The following is a 19,143-nucleotide window of genomic DNA, read 5'->3' as shown; positions in this document are numbered from 1 at the left end:
TATGAGTCAATTTACCAAACAACTGTCACAACAATATAATTAGACTTTAGTTTATAGTTTAACCAAACTATTATCCAAACTTATGTAAGATTGTATGCAAGTTTATGATGCTAATATTTAAAGTGGCACAATTTGATACAATACAAATAAAGATAAATATTTTTTTAAACCGTGATGAACAGTGATTTAGGACTATTTAAAGAGACTTGTTTAGATTTTTTTTTTTTTTATTTAAATTGATCATGCCGAATTTAGGATATTTTAAATATGGATACTGATATATATGATATATACATACACACATACTCTCTCTAGTTCTAAATGGGGTAAAAGGGTTACATGGCCAGGACTGTCTCTGCTTCTGCTGTCGTTTAAAGACTGTTTAAACATGGCTGTTGCATCGCTGAGAAACATGAACTGAACTATAACCAAATAAAGTCAATCAAGAACTCCACCAAAATTATATGGTTGGATGCCTTACTATTATCACTGATGGCAACGTAATCCACCCCCAACATCTCGATTTCTCTTTACATGAGATCTTAATCAGGAGAAGGATGGACATTCTTCTCCAATCTGAAATAAGTGTCCCAAGAAATCTTCAAGATCATGAATTCTTTGACTATTACTGGTACAATGCACTTACTGACTTAAGTCTATAGTTCTCTCCCAACAGGTCTAGAATCTCTGGAAACTCCATGGTGACTGGAAATGGTGAGCTAACCTAAATGAAACACAAGTTCTTAGGTCCAAGTTATTTAAAAATCCCTAAAAACTGTCAAGGTCAAACGGTCAGACAAAAGTCACAATATGTCGTAATGCAGGTGCAGGTGGGACCAAAAAGTGCAGAACTCGGGGCAAGTTTAGGCAAGTTTAGCAAGGCAAGTTTATTTGTATAGCACAATTCATACACAAGGTAATTCAAAGTGCTTTACAGAATAAGAAAGACATTAAAATCACACAAATCAAAACATAAATAATCACCCAATTTGCAACTCTCTCACCCACTCGTTTGCACTCTTTAAAAACTCTCTCTCGCACTCTTTAAACCACATGTGTCAAACTCAAGGCCCGGGGGCCAAATGTGGCCCTCCACATCATTTTATATGGCCATCGATAGGGTAAATTAAAAGATATGATGGTCTTAAAATGTCATTTTATTAGGACATACATAGTTACACAGCCATATTTTTACATCTAGCCAAATGCATACACAATACTTGTAACTTGAATAAGTAATAAATACAGAAACAGTTCATGAACAAATTAAAAAGTAGTTAGATTTATTTTACATCTGGCCCTTTGAGAGCAACCATTTTGCTGATGTGGCCCTCAGTGAAAATGTGTTTGACACTCCTGCTTTAAACACTGTCTTGCTCAGTTTAAGAACTTTCCCATTACTTTACAAAAAAACTTTCCTGTCACTTCTCAAATACTTTCCTGTCACTTTACTATGTCTAATAAAAGTCCATCAATCCACGTTTCTTTTGTCATCATAAAATTACCATTAAAGGAGAAGAGTGCAGAATAAAAAGCTTTCAGTCGTATGCACAGCTAAACAGAACCGTTTTGAGCCTGGATTTATATATTGTCAAAGTAGAGGCCTGTCTCACATCTTCAGGAAGACTGTTCCACGTTTTTGCTGCATAAAACTGAAACGCTGATTCCCCATGTTTAGTCCTGACTCTGGGCACCAGCAGGAGGCCGGTCTCTGAGGTCCTCAAATTGCGAGATGGTTCATATGGCACTAACATGTCGGAGATGTACTTTGGACCTAGGCCATGGAGAGACTTATACACAAGCAGAGCTGCTTTAAAGTCTATTCTTTGAGCTACAGGAAGCCAGTGCAGAGACCTGAGCACAGGACTTATGTGCTCGTACTTCCTGGTTCTAGTCAGGACCCGAGCAGCAGCGTTCTGGATGTACTGCAGCTAGGTTAAGGCTCATTTGGAGAGGCCAGTGAGCAGGCCGTTACAGTAGTCTAACCTACTGGAGACAAATGCATGGATAAGTCTCTCTAAGTCTGGTTTTGACTGTAAACCTTTGATTTTTGCAATGTTTTTAGGTGGTAAAAAGCTGCAGATGTTTTTGATTTGATGTGGGTGTTAAAGTTCAAGTCTGAGTCCATTATTAACCCTAGATTTCTAGTCTGATTTGAAGGTTTTAGAGAGACTGGAGGTGACTGATGACATTTTCTCTATGTTTTTGTGGGCCAAAGACTATGACTTCAGTTTTGTCTGAGTTTAGCTGGAGAAAGTTGTTTTACATCCACACACTGATCTGTTGGATGCAGTGGCAGAGTGAATCCACTGGTCCAGATTCACCTGCTGCTAGTGAGACACAGATCTGAGTGTCATCTGCATAGTTGTGGGAGGACACATCATTGCTGCGTATTAACTGGCCTAATGGCAGCGTGTAAAGACTGAAGAACACCTGAAACTTATTTCCAGTTTCAACAAAGTACTCCCTGTCTTCTAGATAGGACATAGACCAGTTTAGTGCAGAACCAGATATGCCCATCCAGTGCTCTAGTCTCTGTAAGAGAATCCCATGATTGACAGTGTCAAAGGCAGCACTCTAACAAGACTGATCTAACAGGATCAAGACTGAGACTTTGCCTGCTCATTATGGCAAAACAGTTCAATTTTAGTATGGTCAGACCACAGGACATGTTTCCAAAAAATAAGGTCTTTGTCCCTGTGTGCATTTGCAAACTGTAATCTGACTTTTTAATGTTTCTTTTGGAGTAATGGCTTCTGGTAGAGTGGGCTTTCAGCCCATGTCGGTACAGTGCTCGTTTCACTGTGGATAATGACACACTCTTACCAGCTTCAGCCAACATCTTCACAAGGTCTTTTGCTTTTTTTCTTGGGCTGAAATGCACATTTCAGACCAAAACACGTTCATCTCTGGGACATGGAACCTGTCTCCTTCCTGAGCAGTATGATGACTGGCCATTATCATGGTGTTTATACTTACGTATAATCAGGGGCGAAACTGTCAGTTTGGTCTAGGAGGGGACAATAAATTGATGGAAATTCGAACTATCTTGTATTGTAACAATACTTAATCATAAATTCAATAACTATGTTATTATGATGAGGCTATTATTAACCTACTAGCGAATATTTGCCATTTGAACAATGAAAAGGCATTCAGTAAACAGTTTAATTTATTTACAAATAAGCTCTGTGTGCAACTGTACAAAATACTGTTGAACAATCACTCATTTGGCTGCATCTTTATGCACGCATTCCACATTAATACACTACCTTTACCAGGACCGAGGAGGAGTTTTTGGCGGAGTTTGGTTCATATTATGTGTTTGGTTTCAACTTTACGTGCGGAGGCTGCAGTTTCTTCAGTTACAGGTAAGAAAATACACTGTGCTTGGCACAAATGTTAAAACCCAGTGGCTGGCGTGAGTGGTGCATTTGTTGGCGCAAGGACAGTTGTGTCTTGTGTTGTGACCTGAGCTGCTGTTCATTCAGTTGGCAGCATTTGTTTGATCTCAGAACAGTCACACTGACTGTCCAGAAGCATCAGTTCAGATATTGTACGTATCAAGCGCAAACTCATCGTTATCCTCTGGTATTGTGTCCTAAATTTCTAAACCAAAACTTACAAACTTACTTTAGACGGAGCGTGGTTAAAGTTTTGTAACACTCTGCTCCTCCTTACTTTTCAGGATCCCTACGACATTAAGTTATATATATTCATTCTTCAAAGTCAGTAACATTATATATGGCAAACTCTGAAGTTTAGTAACTTACTTTGTATTTGTTGGACTATGACCTCGTCTAGAGGTGTTATGTGAGAATGAGAAGTTAGTTTCAGTGTAGTTAGCGCCTCCCTTCAGATAAGGCAGTGTCCATCAGCAACTTGGCCCTAAAATGGCTCAAAACTCTGAGCGCACCCAGAATTAAAGGCTGCAGAGCCAAGTGAGCGAGCAAACACCTCATCTGACTCATCTTTACTGAAAAGGTAAGAGAAGAAACACAATAGAGGGCTTAACATTACTAATACTAGTACTAATATTATCGGTACAGAGCCTTTACTCCAGTCCAGTAAAACCTAATATTATTTTCCTTTGTCAAAAAAGCTGTGTCAATCATAATATCTTAAATAAGCAATGTAAAACAATAGTAAATGTCTGATATCACTTTTACCTGAGTGGTTTCGCTCCCTCTCAAGTGCCTCTCTCTCTCTCTAACTCCCTCCTCCATCTCCCTCTACCCTAACCCTAACCTCCCTCCATCCTCCTCCTCTACCTCCTCCTCCCTCCTCCTCCCTCCTCCTCCTCCTCCCCTAAAGGTGCTCATCATCATCATCAGCTCACAGCGGTATGGCGTCCGAACACCAGACTGAGAAGTTCCCTATTCCAGTGTTAGATGTGACCGCATACACGGCTAAACAGCCCAAAAAGAAAAAGTCTTTGGAGGAAAGGAAAAACGCAAAGCGCCTCAAAGACGTGAGAAGAGCCAAAACGCGCATAAACATCGGCTCGAGTCATTCCAGCTGGAGGAACCTGCGGGACTGTCTAGGGCTCACACTGGACTCTCAGCTGGCTGCTCTGCTCTTAGATTTGTAAGATCTGAGTTTCATTTAACATTCTATGGATTCTCCTTCAGGCGAGTTATTTTGTTTTATTGTAAAATGAGTGCTAGGCCTACCTCCAAGTCTAAAGCTTAGCATTAGCATGCTGCTAACGTGGGTACAATGCTACTTCATAAGTTTGGACATTTCTCCCACAGAGTCCAGTGCACGCACGTAAACTGCTTACAAAACGTTCCCCAGTATGGCATTATCTCCATGGAGACAAGCGGCGGACGTGGTCTATAGACCAAGTTACAACCAGGTCAGATCTGTGGAGAGGCTACCCCGCTCATAGTGAGACTGCAAGCTTACAAGGCATTTTGAGCAATAAAAAGACATTCTATTTAGTAAATGAGCAATACCATACTGTGGAACATTACAGGCAACATTAATTGTTTAATTTCATTGTTTATGTTAAAATCTTGTATTTTGATTTATTCTTTTTTCCCCCTTTATTCTCTTTTTGTTGCAGTTACCAGAAGTTCACTAAAGTCACCTCATCTCAGAAACAAGGAAATGGCACATCCAAATCTCTAAATGTTCTGGAGTCAGACAAGTGAGTCAATGGTCTTCTTAGTTCCAGTTTAGTCCTGGCTTAGTCCTTGGTTGAATTTTAGGCCTTAAATTTATTATAAACACAAATTTTAAAATACCTCTATATTGGCATGACCACACAGACAAAATATTGCAATTTGAAATTTCATAATGATTTTTCATAATGAATGTTATGTTTAGGATGAGAGAGACAAACTGCATAAAACAAGAGCAGATCTTGGCATAATTAATCATCAATAAACTCATTAAAATGTTTTTTTTTTCTGAGTATGTTTATATTACAACCATCTGTACATGTTTGTACGCCTACATTTATAATTTAAATGTGTCACGTGTTTGTACTCCGCAGGAATGAGAACTCTTGTGGCACCAGTTCCTGTCTTGTCAGAAATCAACTATAATAAACACTGACTGGATTAATTAACTGTGACATTATCTAATTACTTTTTACAGGGAAGAGAAGCCATCCTTAACATCTCTGAAGTCAGTCTCACACAGTGTTTTGTCTGGACCTGTGTTAAAGTGAGTATGTACAGGCCTTATAATATCTATGTATGTGTGTATGTATCTATCTATCTATCTTTTTTTTTATTTTTAAGATAAAACAAAAGAAGGCTTATTTGAGCCTACCCCCTTTGACATTTGGAACATTAGAATACATCCAATACCAATACATTCAAATAAATATTTTGTAATGTATTTGTTGTTTAAAATGGCATTATTTTAAGGAGACTATTCCATCAGAAAAGTTACATAGTACACAGTAGTGCAGAGGACAGTACATTACAGAATTCAATGTTTTTATAACTTAAACCTTTTAAAAACAATGAGACAAGTCCCGTATCTCTAACTTTATACTCTCAGAATCAGTTTGTTTTTGGTTTAGACTTGTAATGTATATTTTTAAACAGGTGTCCAGCATGTGGCTTTGTTTTGAAGGTTCAACACGGAAAAGAGGCGCATCAGCCCCAAAGCATCGAAGTGACTCTAGAGGTGAGACTGGAGCAGGCTTAAAAAATGTGAAGAACAGTTCACTGTAAAGAGTTTGCAGTGGTCCATACCAAGTTATTCCTCACTTTCCAAACACATTTCTAGCATCCTAATTATTGACTGCAGTGAGTTTATAAGTTCTTTTCATAACTTTCAGAGGGAAAGTGGGGTTTTGCCACCACGATAAAACTAAAAACACCAACTAGCATGCTAACACACCGGCCTCATTTCCTGATTCTTAGACAATAAAAATGCTATATAATTGAATACAGACAGCACACAGAGGTTTCATTTTGAAGTTAATACCTCATTCAGACTGCATCCGGTCCATTTGTGACTCCTGAGGAGCAGTTTTTTGTGCTTGTCACACTGCATCGTTTTTGAAGCTGCATATACCAAACCACGTGTTCACGCCTTAACTAACCAATTATTAAGGGAAAAGGCAGCGGTAGGCTGATGTTCAACAAAAATAGACTTCCAACTGAAAGAACCCTGTTATAATGGTGTTCCCTCCAAACATGTTTGAGTAGTTCCCCATTTTCTTACATTTGGATCAAGAAGATTTTGTTCATTACAGCTGGAGGAGACCGAGGAGCCTGTGAGTGGTGCAGAGGAAGCTAATCAGAGCAATGGAGAGATCAAAGAGGAGGAGATGAGCGAGGGATCAGGAGTGGAGCAGTGGAAAGAGGAAGAGGGGAGCGAGGGCTCAGGAGTGGAGCAGAGTAATGGAGGAGAGGACTCTGACAACGACTGGACTCCTGAACTGTGGCATCAAACTACACACCAAAAGGAGGAAGCTGTCAGGGAGGAAGAGAGTAGAGGTGAAACTGGTGACTCATTCAGTCATTTCTAATTGTCAATAATAAGCTTGTATTCTATAGTCAGTCAGTTAAAGCATGTAGTTTGGATTTAAAAGGAGGCGATTTGACTTTTTTATTTCAATGCCAATTTTTTAAAGCCTCGATTATTAATGTTCAGGAGATGCCATGTGCCTTTCTGTCTGAATGCAAATTTTAGTGGCAAAACTGACCAATCACAGGGACTTATGTGGGTCTTTCATATCTTCTCATATACAACCGGTTACAGTGCGATGAAGAGTTAATTGACAGTGCCATAGTGTGTACTTGAACCAGCTGTGCCAGTCAAAGGCATGTGGTGTGTCTGTTACAAGCAGGGGCGGTGATGGGGGGAAGGGGGGGGCTAGTCTCTCCTAGAATGGCCCATAGCTCCCCATAGAGTTTTGTCCCACTTTCATACCACATCCAATCTCGACTAAATATGTTCAAAATGAAACCAAAAAATGTCTGGTGTCACCCCTGGTTAAAAGATGATAATCCACAATACTTGGTGTTTGATATTTTTTAACATATCCACTAATACTACCACTTACAAACAAGATCCTAGACTGTTGGTTTTAAGTTGGTTTCTCTGCTCATTGTGAAGCATGCTGGGTAATAAAACATCCAAGTGCATGTTTGGAACAGGATTCAACCGAGTTATTAGAGTACCAGTCAGAATTGAGAGGGTAGGTCAAAATGTGCGGTTATTTAAATGATTAGTTATAAAAACTGTCCATGAGAAAACCCTGAATTTGAATGACGTTTAATCATGTACTTTCTCTTGCAGAGCCCAAACGGAAGAAACAGCTTTGCACAGAGTGTGGGGAGTTTTATAAGAAGAGCCACAAATGTGATCACAAAACAAGACCGGTTGTGTGCAACGCCTGCGGCCGACGATTTATTTCTGAATCTGCTCTCAAAGTCCACAGCTACATGCACTCGGAAACTCATGAATACCTCTGCAAGTACTGCTACGCTAGCTTCAAAACCAAAGTGAACAAGCTAGCGCATGAGCTAATCCACCTGAAGCAGAAAGATCCTTTCAAATGTCCGGACTGCGCAATGACATTTCCGACATTCAGGAAACGCGCCGCTCACAAAAAGGAACATAAAAAAGATAAATTTAAGTGTAAAATCTGTGGGATTGAGTTGTACGATGAGCAGAGTTTTATGAGACATATTGTGGTGCATTCAGGAGAGAGGCCGTTCAAATGTTTTGTATGTGACATGGGTTTCAAACAGGAAAGCCACCTGAAATCACACATGCGTCTTCACACCGGAGAGCGGCCGTACAGCTGCAAACACTGTCAGAAATCTTTCAATCATAACGTGAGTCTGAAGAGCCACGTTCAAAAGTATCACCCAGAGGAGAAGGAGAAACAAGAGAGGACAGAACAGGCGGCGGAGGGACAAACAACAGTGAAAGCAAAAAGCAAACGGCCCCCTACTGGTCGACCCAGAGGACGACCAAAAAGAAATGCAGACGAGAAAAAATTAAAAACAAAACAGGAAACGGATGAGTATGAAAGTGATGAGGACTATGTTTGGTCAGAAGTAGGGCTGGACGATTTTGCCCCTCTCAACTAAAAATGTTCTGCAGACTACGGCAACGAAGATGTGTAATTGTTTCAGTTTCAGTCAAGTTGTAGTGCAGTGAATGGGGAGCTCAGTTTGGTATTTTGGTTAAAATTAAAATTTTTGTCGTTGACTCTTAATGAAGATAAAAGTGGCTAAAGAATGTGATGTTACTACAACATTATATTGAGTTGTGATCATATTAAACCCGTCATCATTCTAGGGCTATAGAAATTCATGGTCGAATATAGACATGTCTTGCCTGATGAGTTGACTTAAAAAATTTAACTGCACAGGAGTTCATGCAAAACAACTATTTATATAAAGGCGAAGCAAACTTGTGAATCATGAGTTGAATGTGCCTTTCTTTTTAGCTATAAATGCCAAAAATTACAAAATTTTCAGTAACTCATTCACTCCTCTCCTTTCTGCTGTTGTCCCATATAAATCCTTATAAAATGAGTAGTCTAATACACATATTGGTCAACCTAGACTCCATCGACCAATGAATCAACTAAATGACTACAGAAATACAGCCCTGCACTTTCAACAACATCCATATTTTTTCATCATTGTGACTGTAATCCAAGTTATGCCTTTTCTGGAAAGACTCTACTTTCACTGAGCTGGTCTGCAGAAGCCCAGCGGGACAAGCTACAGAGGAGGAGGTGGTGTGGGGGGGGGCAATAGTTTATCCCAGACAATTCGATATGAACTTAAAAATAAATTTTGCCCAGCCCTAAGATTGTTAAGGTTGTTTATGGTTAACATCTCATTATTATTGGGCCTGTTATCCACAGCTCAGAGGCTGAGGTCAGGACTTCCTTAGCTGGAGGATTTGACCTGTTGTGCATATTTTGGGTTGACAAAGGAAACTGGAGTGCCCAGAGGAACGTGTGAAATAAATTCTTATTTGTAATCTTTAAAATCTGTAATTGTAGCCATTTACACCTTTCGTGAACCATCTGCATAACATTGTCTTCCACAGTGTTCCACAGTATGGCATTAAACTCACCTCACCATAAAGATGGAGCAAGTGATGCCATCAGGTCAAGTTGGAGGGCAGATCTGTGGAGAGGCGAGCCAGCGTTCAGTCGGGTAAGTACTACTTTCACTGTAATCACTCAATCAATAGCACTTTGTTTGTCCCCGAGGGGCAATTTAAGCTCATTATGCCATATATTTTGGTTTGCTCAGTTAAACTGAGTGTACTTTTTTAAAATTCCAAGATGCTTTATGTTATAAAATCTTCCTACCACCAGCTTATGTGCATGGGCCACATACAAGGACATTGAAGCCTCTGTTGAGTCTTATGTAATCTCAACAATCTTGTGTTTTATGATGATCACCCAACACCTCTACTTTAAAGTGGAACAAAATACTAAATCAACATTTTTTGCCACTCAACTCCATTTCATAGCATTTCCTTCTCTCCCTTGGGGTGAAGAAGGGTCCCAACCATTCTCACCTTTCACTCAGACTATTTGAGCCACTCCCCTCATACAAGAGGCTTCATATTACAGTGCAAAATATTTACTATGAACTAGGACAGTAAATATGCCAGAGTTGGCACAATAGCTAGATGTGATCAGTTGTCCAGGTAAAAAACATTAAACATTCAATTAGACAACAGCAATCAGAAGTGTCAAATCAGATACTAACTGAGGGATTACACAGATATAAGGACACGTGGGAAAATCAGTCTATTGTCTAAAGGAAGAGAATTTTTAATTATTGTGGTATCGGATTCAGTAGAGTATCAAGTCTATTCCTTCACATTGAAAGAGTTTGAAATTTTATTATCGCGACAACAGCTGTCAGACGTGCCAAAGCGAACAGTATGAGATCATTCATTTGCTCTGTAGCACTTTGAGATTTGGCATGTTAGGTGTGTTCTATCAAAAATGACGACTGGATTTGATCAGTTCAAATCACAAAACTTTATTCCCCGGACAAATACAATCATAATACAGAACCGTTGTCCCTAACGTCTTACGTATGCAGGACTTAAGTCAGGCGCTCCGACTGCCTGCCTTTCCCTTGACCCAAAGTTGAAATACAACATGAATATGCAAATATTATGTTGAGCAGGTTGACGCTTTGGTTCCTCCCTCCGGCCTCGTTCACCTCTCTCGGACATCCCCGACTGCACCGGTCTGTTTTTCGTCCTTGAGTCTCCTGCCTTATCTCTGTAAAGGAGTTTCTGCAAAGCACATAGCTGCCTCCCGTTATTCAGAACACACAATGTTGCCTTTAAGATTGGTGTTAAAGGGCATTATTATAATTGATAAACGATTTCAGTGCTAAAGCATTAAACCAGTGTGTAACTTCATTAAACAGTATTCAAATGCATATATGAATTCAGTGTTTTTATATATACGTGTAATGCACCTAAGAAGCTTTATTCAAACTAATATATGTATTCAGTGTATATATATATATATATATATATATATGTGTGTGTGTGTGTATATATATATATATATATATATATATATATATATATACACTCACCTGAAGGATTATTAGGAACACCACACTAATACGGTGTTTGACCCCCTTTCGCCTTCAGAACTGCCTTAATTCTATGTGGCATTGATTCAACAATGTGCTGATTCATTCTTTAGAAATGTTGGCCCATATTGATAGGAGCATCTTGCAGTTGATGGAGATTTGTGGGATGCACATCCAGGGCACGAAGCTCCCGCTCCACCACATCCCAAAGATGCTCTATCAGGTTGAGATCTGGTGACTGTGGGGGCCATTGTAGTTCAGTGAACTCATTGTCATGTTCAAGAAACCAATTTGAAATGATTCGAGCTTTATGACATGGTGCATTATCCTGCTGGAAGTAGCCATCAGAGGATGGGTACATGGTGGTCATGAAGGGATGGACATGGTCAGAAACAATGTTCAGGTAGCCCGTGGCATTTAAACGATGCCCAATTGGCACTAAGGGACCTAAAGTGTGCCAAGAAAACATCCCCCACACCATTACACCACCACCACCAGCCTGCACAGTGGTAACAAGGCATGATGGATCCATGTTCTCATTCTGTTCACACCAAATTCTGACTCTACCATTTGAATGTCTCAACAGAAATCAAGACTCATCAGACCAGGCAATATTTTTCCAGTCTTCAACTGTCCAATTTTGGTGAGCTCGTGCAAATTGTAGCCTCTTTTTACTATTTGTAGTGGAGATGAGTGGTACCCAGTGGGGTCTTCTGCTGTTGTAGCCCATCCGCCTCAAGGTTGTGCGTGTTGTGGCTTCACAAATGCTTTGCTGCATTCCTCGGTTGTAACGAGTGGTTATTTCAGCCAACGTTGCTCTTCTATCAGCTTGAATCACTCGACCCATTCTCCTCTGACCTCTAGCATCAACAAGGCATTTTCGCCCACAGGACTGCCGCATACTGGATGTTTTTCCCTTTTCACACCATTCTTTGTAAACCCTAGAAATGGTTGTGCGTGAAAATCCCAGTAACTGAGCAGATTGTGAAATACTCAGTCCGGCCCGTCTGGCACCAACAACCATGCCACGCTCAAAATTGCTTAAATCACCTTTCTTTCCCATTCTGACATTCAGTTTGGAGTTCAGGAGATTGTCTTGACCAGGACCACACCCCTAAATGCATTGAAGCAACTGCCATGTGATTGGTTGATTAGATAATTGCAGGAGAAATTGAACAGGTGTTCCTAATAATCCTTTAGGTGAGTGTATATATGTGTGTGTGTGTGTGTGTGTGTGTGTGGGGGGGGGGGGGGGGGGGGGGGGGTGTGAGAGAGACGCAGAAGAAGCTTTATTACTTGATATACTCTTCAGGTGTCAAATGTGAATTGTATTATAAAAATTACCTTTGTAATAAATCCTGGATAGATCAGTTTAATGACATTTTATTGAGCAATCCAGACATAGCAATAACTGTCAGAATATATTTTTACAAATTCAAAAGTCTAAATTGTGGTATAAAAATTTAACTCTAATGATTAGAATGGATGGATTAATACAGTTCTATATTTTTGTCATTTTTTAAATAAATTCAACAAGCTTAAAAGTGTCTTTTTTTGTACCAATTTTTGTTCAGCTTGTTTCACAATGCGGCCGAATTGATATTTATGCAGTGTTTCCCACAGGTTTATACTGAGACGGTTCGCACATGTGATGCATATGTGTATCATTTTATGTAATACGATTCTGGTTGCCTCTACTGATCAAAAGGCACCGATTATAGAATGTTAGTTAGTTCTATACATTTATAATAGAGCAATCATTAGCATAAATATATAGAACTATGTATTTGTTTTACCACTTTGTCTGTGTAATCCCTCAGACGTCCCTCAGCTAAATGTTTTTGTTCACCTTGTTCTTTGACTATAGGGGCTACCTCTATAAAAGATGCACTATGTAACTTTTAGGTTATGTTACCTGTCTCCATCGCAATCTTATTGCGTTGCCTGGAATCTTCCACAGTATAGCATTCAACTTGACCAAGCAGGTGACTCCAAACATGGCAGATCTGTGGAGAGGTGACCCTGCTCACTGTAGAAATCCGTTTTTAATGTGTGGGTTGTGTCATTAAATCATACTAGGCAATGCAGTAACATCCCCATGGAGAGAGGCAGGAAAGTTACATTGTGCACCTTTAATGGGAAACACTTCTTACTGATTAAAGATTGATTAGCACAAGTAACTCAAAAGCATTTTTTTTAAGCAAGTCCATAGAAGAAATACACTGGAAATCCCTCGTGTCACCAGAAGAGGGCGCGCTGCTCGCAAAGAAAACATTCACAAAAACATGGCGTCCAGCGCAGAGATCCGAAATTGCACTGTGGCTCTGCAGGCTCTCCCCATTTGGGCTCTTCCTCCGACGGAACAAACGCGCCTAGAGCCATCCGTCAAACCGAAAAAACGACTGAGCGAAAAGGCGAAATGTGCAAAACGTGAACGGGACCGACACCGATACAAAACCCGCGTGAACGTGCTCAAGTCGTACCCGAGGTGGAGGGAGCTTCGCTTAAGGCTCGGCTTCACACTGGACGCAGAACTAGCCGAGCATCTCCTAGACAGGCACGATTTTATCTTCTGTTTCACATTAAAGATAACGTATTATGCATGTTTATTTAACTATATCGTTATTTTACGTTTTATTCGTTGCAAACTGAAATGTAGATCTTGATGATAGAAATGGGACCTCTGATTTCCTGCTAAAAACTGCAGAACAGAACAGGCCCCACATGTTCATAATGGCATTTCACCATAATAAGCAGCGAATTGGTGTTGTAACAAAGGAAAATTATGCTTTTATTTTTGTGGGTAAGACATTTTAAAAGCCTTCATGTATCACTCAGGTTCTTGCCAACATCAACAAGTAATTGCAACTAAGTATAGGGATGGGGGCGGGGATAGGGGGTGGGTGGAAAACACATTTTTAGAGCTCTCAAGTCTCCAATGCAGGACAATACAGGATTATTCAAGCAAGCATGAATAAGATGATAAGAAAACAAATGGTTATAAGAAGATTAAAAGCTCAGTATATTTTGCATAATGTTTCCTTTATTTTAATCCCACAATGGCAAACAAAAATATTCCACACTATAGTTTTAAATGCATCTTTGGCATTTGACCTAGTTATTGAATTAAAGGTGTTTGACCGCTAGACTGTGGAACATTCCAAGCAAAGCAACATTTCCATTTTATTTCACTTCATAATCGTCTTGTAAACCATACTCCATTGTAAAGTAGTCACGATACTAAAATTTCAAACTCATTTTCAATACTAAGGAATAGGTTTTGATTCTGATACCATGATGATAATAAAAGAAAACTCTTTATTTAGACAATATAATGCGATTTATATTCCCATGTGACCTTATATCTGTGTAATCCCTCAGTCGTCCAGGTAGGTTCCATAATGGTCCATGGGCATATACTAGTTTATGTCATGCTATATTCAAAGATTGATTTCTGTCCTAAGAATGTGGCTTTTTTTTTTGTATTGATATCTGCTCAAATGAGTATCTAGTTTCAATACTATTTTTAGTATATATTATTATTATTATTATTATTGAAATACCATATTCCATTGTGACTATGGTGGTTTACTTGTTTTATTTAATTGTGTACCGTGTTTAATTAAAATCTTACATTTTGTCATCTTGATTCTCTTTTTGTTGCAGTTACGAGAAGTTAATTAAAATCACCTCAGGTGAGAAACCAGTGAAGACGACATCAAAATCTCCAAATGTACCCGAGTCAGACAAGTGAGTCAATAGTCCTGGTTTAGTCCTGGTTTAGTCCTGGTTTAGTCCTGGTTTAGTCCCAGTGTTTAATCTGGTGGTGGGGTGTCTAGGGTGTTTAATCTCTAATCTAATGCTCTGGCTTAAACCTTGCAGTCATTGGACAAAGTAATTGAGATATTGCCATTTTAAATTTAAATTTCCATACATCATTTAATTTTTTTGGGATGATGAGACACAAATTTGCTCCACAAAATGTTGACATAATTAGTAATAAATACAATTATTAACCTTATTTATTTTATTTCTGCACATAATGTTTCTGCATCCAGTGTTACAATTTGATCTAATCTATGGTAAATACCTCACACCCCCTTTTGTCTGAACCTGTGTTTCAGTTAATATATTTTTCTTGTAACATTCAAGGCATCGCGGGGGCTAGTGAGCTACATGCTAACTAATATCCATAAGGTGGTTATTTTTAGTACAAAAAGCACATTTAAAATGTAAGAGTCTGCAAAATATTGTAATAACTTGGAGGTTTATAGGTTTCAGAAACAGATTTTAAATAAAATTATAAGTGTTTTTGTCATTAGTTACCACAGAGCTGATGAGCCTTGAACTTTCAAACATTTACTATACATCTATGGGAAAAATCAATGAGAAATTTACTTATGGAACCAGGGCTGGGCGTCACTATTCAGCTCCTTACACTACCTTAGCGTTGTCATTTGTACATTTTTGTTTATTTTGTTTTATGTGCTTCTACTGTGTTAAACAGGTGCCCAGCATGTGGCTTTGTTTTGAAGGTTCAACACGGAAAAGAGCCCCATCAGCCCCAAAGCATCAAACTGACTGTGGAGGTGAGGCTGGAGACTGTTTTGGTTTCAGAAAGAGCAACTTGACCTCAAAGGCACTGTTCCTGATTTCTGTCTTAAACACTTTCCTAATGCATTCCTACCATTCTAATTATTCACAACAAGGAGTAGAGTTTTGCCGTCACAGTAATGCTAATAACAACTAGCATGCCAACAGCACACCAGTGTTACTTCCTGGTTTGCAGACAATAAAAACGCTTTACAATGAATGCACACTACTACACTACTGCAGGAAACTAGTTGTATAACAAAGCACTTTTACAGCAATGATTATTAATGTTCATTGTCCCCAAAGAAACTAATAACTAAAAAAATAAGAAAGCGCATAGTGGCCTCGTTTTGACACCGAGAGCTGTTTTTATTTATATGCATTACATGAACAAAAAATGGGTACAGTCGCTTTAAAAGAGATTTATTCCAGCCCTGTTATGATGATTAATGAGTAGTTCTGCATCGTCCTACATTTTAAGGCGTGCTCAGAAAATCTGTTCTCACCTACCCCCTATCCCCGCCCATGGCTTGGTGCTTACTAAGTCGTATTAGATCAAAAAGTTGTCGTTCTTTTCAGATGGAGCAGAGAGAGGAGCCTGTAAGTAGTGCGGAGGATGCTGATTGGAGCAATGAAGAGAGCGAAGAGGAGGAGGAGGAGGAGGAGGAGGAGGAGGAGGAGGAGGAGGAGGAGAGCGAGGGATCCGAAGTGGAGCAGAGGAACGTTCAAGAGAAAAAAAAACGCAAGGGATCAGGAGTAGCACAGACGAATGGAGGAGAAGAGGAGGAGGAGGAGGAGGAGGAAGAAGAGGAGGAGGAGAGGACCGAGGGGTCTGGTGTGAGGCAGAGTAGGAAAAGAAGGGCAGACAAAGATTGGACTCCTGAATTGTGGCATCAAACTGCAAACCAAAAGGAGGAAGAGCCCAGACAGGAAGAGCCGAAACGCAGAGGTAAGACTTCACTAATCACAACAGCAGGTGCCTCATAGGCCTTCATAAAATAGAGTTGTTAAGTGATGATGTCACCTCCGGGTCGAACCAGAAACTTCACAGCTGGTTTTAGCTTTGTTATTTCTTTTTATTCATCAAAGAAGAGACAATTACCTTTCAAAAGCATATTTTTAACCATAAACTGTATCAAATATGTAAATAATGTGGTAATAATTTATCATAACATAGGATTACCAGTGTGTATATCTCATTAACTGCTGGTCACCACTAACACTAGCTTAGCCTAGTCTAGTCTAGCTTCTAACCTCAACCTCCCTCGTACACTTTCTGTCACAGTTATAACTATATCCATACTTATGGCCTTGTTAGCTTTAAATGATTGGAAACTTGTAAGATATGTTGTCGCTAAAAAAAGAGGAAATTGTGAAACATGTTGTTTTCAGTCATCTGATGGACCTAAGTGAGGTCACACTTAATAAATCTTTGGCTTGGGTTCAACTGACCTCACAACATTGTAGAATCCCTGTAGTTAACCTGAGATTGCAGATGTGTTGACCTGGTTTATGGCTAATATCTCTGTAAAAAGTAAAGTTCAATATCACTTCTGATTTACTTAATAATCTCTGGGCCTTAGGTGAGTTTGAATTTGGGGCCCTCCCTGGAAATGTTTGCATTTTTCAAATATTTATTATTTATTTGTTTTTTCATTCTTTTTCACACACAACACACCTCTGTTTATTTTGATAGTTAGTTAGGTACTAGATATCTCAAAAGGTCAGACGTAAATTCCCTTGGAGAAATTAAAATGTACAGAGAATAACACATGTTTTCAACAGCATTTAATTGAGGGGTCTGGGTGTCTTCCCCCAGAAAAAAAGCTGTCCACATTTCCAGCCAACTATTGGGGCTCATAGGAGTGAAAAACAGAATTTACTCAGTACTTAATTTTTTATACAACAAGGCACCCTACATCATGAATTGATTCATAGTTAAAGGGTGTCATTACAATGCTGTTACCATGGTTGCAAAACAGCTGAAACAGGAAGAGGCAGTTGGTAATAAAAGAAATATGGAGTTATTTAAATGATTAGTTATTATAAATGTCTATGGGAAACCCTGTGGTGATTTTGAATACAAATGTAATCTTGTATCTCCTCTTGCAGGCCCCAAACGAAAAAAGAAGCAGCTCTGCAGAGATTGTGGAATGTTTTATAAGAAGATTCACAAATGTAAGGACAAAAATAAACCGGTTGTGTGCAGTGTCTGCGGCCGAAGATTCGACTCTGAACCTGCTCTCAAAATCCACAGCTACATGCACTCTGATACTCACGAATACCTCTGCAAGTTCTGCAACGCCGGCTTCAGAACCAAAGTGGACAAGCTAACGCACGAGCTAATCCACCTTAAGAATAAGGATCCTTATCAATGTCCAGAGTGTGATTTATCATTTCCGACATTTAGGCAACGTGCGGCTCACAGAATAGAACACAAAAAGGATAAGTATAAATGTGAAATTTGTGGGATTGGCTTCAGCGAAGAGCAGCATCTTTTGAGACATATTGCGGTGCATTCAGGAGAGAGGCCGTTCAAATGTTTTGTGTGTGAACGCGGTTTCAAACAGGAGAGTCACCTGAAATCACACATGCGTCTTCACACCGGAGAGCGGCCATACAGCTGCAAACTCTGTCACAAATCGTTCAATCATAATGTGAGTCTGAAGAGCCACGTTCAAAGATATCATCCAGAGCTCAGAGAAGTGAAGGAAGAGGGAGAAGGGAGAGAGGACAAAAAGGAGGAGAAAAATGAACAGATGAAGGATGGGGAGACATCAGTGAAGTCAAAGTATAAATACAAACGGCCCCCTAGTGGTCGACCCAGAGGCAGGCCAAAAAGAAATGCAGGCGAGAAACAGGAGAGCACTAGAAGGAAAATATTTAAAACAAAACCCGAACCCGAGCCTGAGCCTGTACCTCAACTCCCACCTGAACCTGAACCCGAACCTGAACCTGAGTATGAAAGTGAAGAGGACTTTACCTGGTCACAAGAGTGGATTAGGCTTTATAAATCACTGAAAGCTGTAAACTAAATGCTAACTGCAGAACATTAGGCATTGGTCGCTCCACTTAAAGCAGAACAAAGTAACTTTCAGTGATAGTGCTCCCTTGTGCTGCACTGAGAGCACTCACTACCAGCTCAGTCCTTGTTATCTTGGCCTACATCATCAGCGACATAATACTCCCTACAACGGAAGCATAGCCAGACTGGAGTGGACAACACTATCACAGTGTGATGAGGGTTCATGTGCTGGGTCCTGTACTGATGGTAAATTAACTCTATGAACTCCAGCGGCTCTTCTCTTCAACTCTGGGACTACTACAGTTTATTAATGTATTTTACAACACCCTGTAGGTCCCTTATGAGAATACACTGTCAGGGAACAGACCCAAAAGTGCTTCTTAGAAAAATATTTTTTTGTTGAAATAAGGCAGTATAATCATACAAAAACATAACACTGCCAAATTTAAAAAAGAG

At 39.6% G+C, this 19,143-nt stretch overlaps 2 protein-coding genes across 3 annotated transcripts; both read left to right on the top strand.

The window, feature by feature from the left end:
- The first annotated feature begins 4,315 nt into the window (after nucleotides 1-4,315).
- On the top strand, nucleotides 4,316-8,909 carry LOC129457366 (zinc finger and SCAN domain-containing protein 2-like). 2 transcript variants are annotated; one of them, XM_055231441.1, is made up of 6 exons: nucleotides 4,316-4,587; nucleotides 5,069-5,152; nucleotides 5,605-5,673; nucleotides 6,063-6,144; nucleotides 6,719-6,962; nucleotides 7,768-8,909. In XM_055231441.1, the coding sequence occupies exons 1-6, from the start codon at nucleotides 4,346-4,348 to the stop codon at nucleotides 8,565-8,567; spliced, it is 1,521 nt and encodes a 506-aa protein (XP_055087416.1). In that variant the 5' UTR covers nucleotides 4,316-4,345; the 3' UTR covers nucleotides 8,568-8,909. The 2 variants fall into 2 exon arrangements, with proteins under 2 accessions (XP_055087416.1, XP_055087413.1); XM_055231438.1 differs by having other exon boundaries at nucleotides 6,719-6,971; nucleotides 7,768-8,605.
- Nucleotides 8,910-16,548: 7,639 nt separating this feature from the next.
- On the top strand, nucleotides 16,549-19,133 carry LOC129457391 (zinc finger protein 723-like). The gene is made up of 2 exons (XM_055232005.1): nucleotides 16,549-16,611; nucleotides 17,775-19,133. Exon 2 carries the CDS (start codon nucleotides 17,816-17,818, stop codon nucleotides 18,695-18,697), a length of 882 nt encoding a protein of 293 aa, XP_055087980.1. The 5' UTR covers nucleotides 16,549-16,611; nucleotides 17,775-17,815; the 3' UTR covers nucleotides 18,698-19,133.
- Nucleotides 19,134-19,143: the final 10 nt, after the last annotated feature.

This window comes from Periophthalmus magnuspinnatus, chromosome 3, assembly GCF_009829125.3.
Source record: "Periophthalmus magnuspinnatus isolate fPerMag1 chromosome 3, fPerMag1.2.pri, whole genome shotgun sequence".
Taxonomy (NCBI): domain Eukaryota; kingdom Metazoa; phylum Chordata; class Actinopteri; order Gobiiformes; family Gobiidae; genus Periophthalmus; species Periophthalmus magnuspinnatus.
Note: the sequence above shows the minus strand (reverse complement) of the source record. Positions and strands in the feature narration are given on the sequence as shown.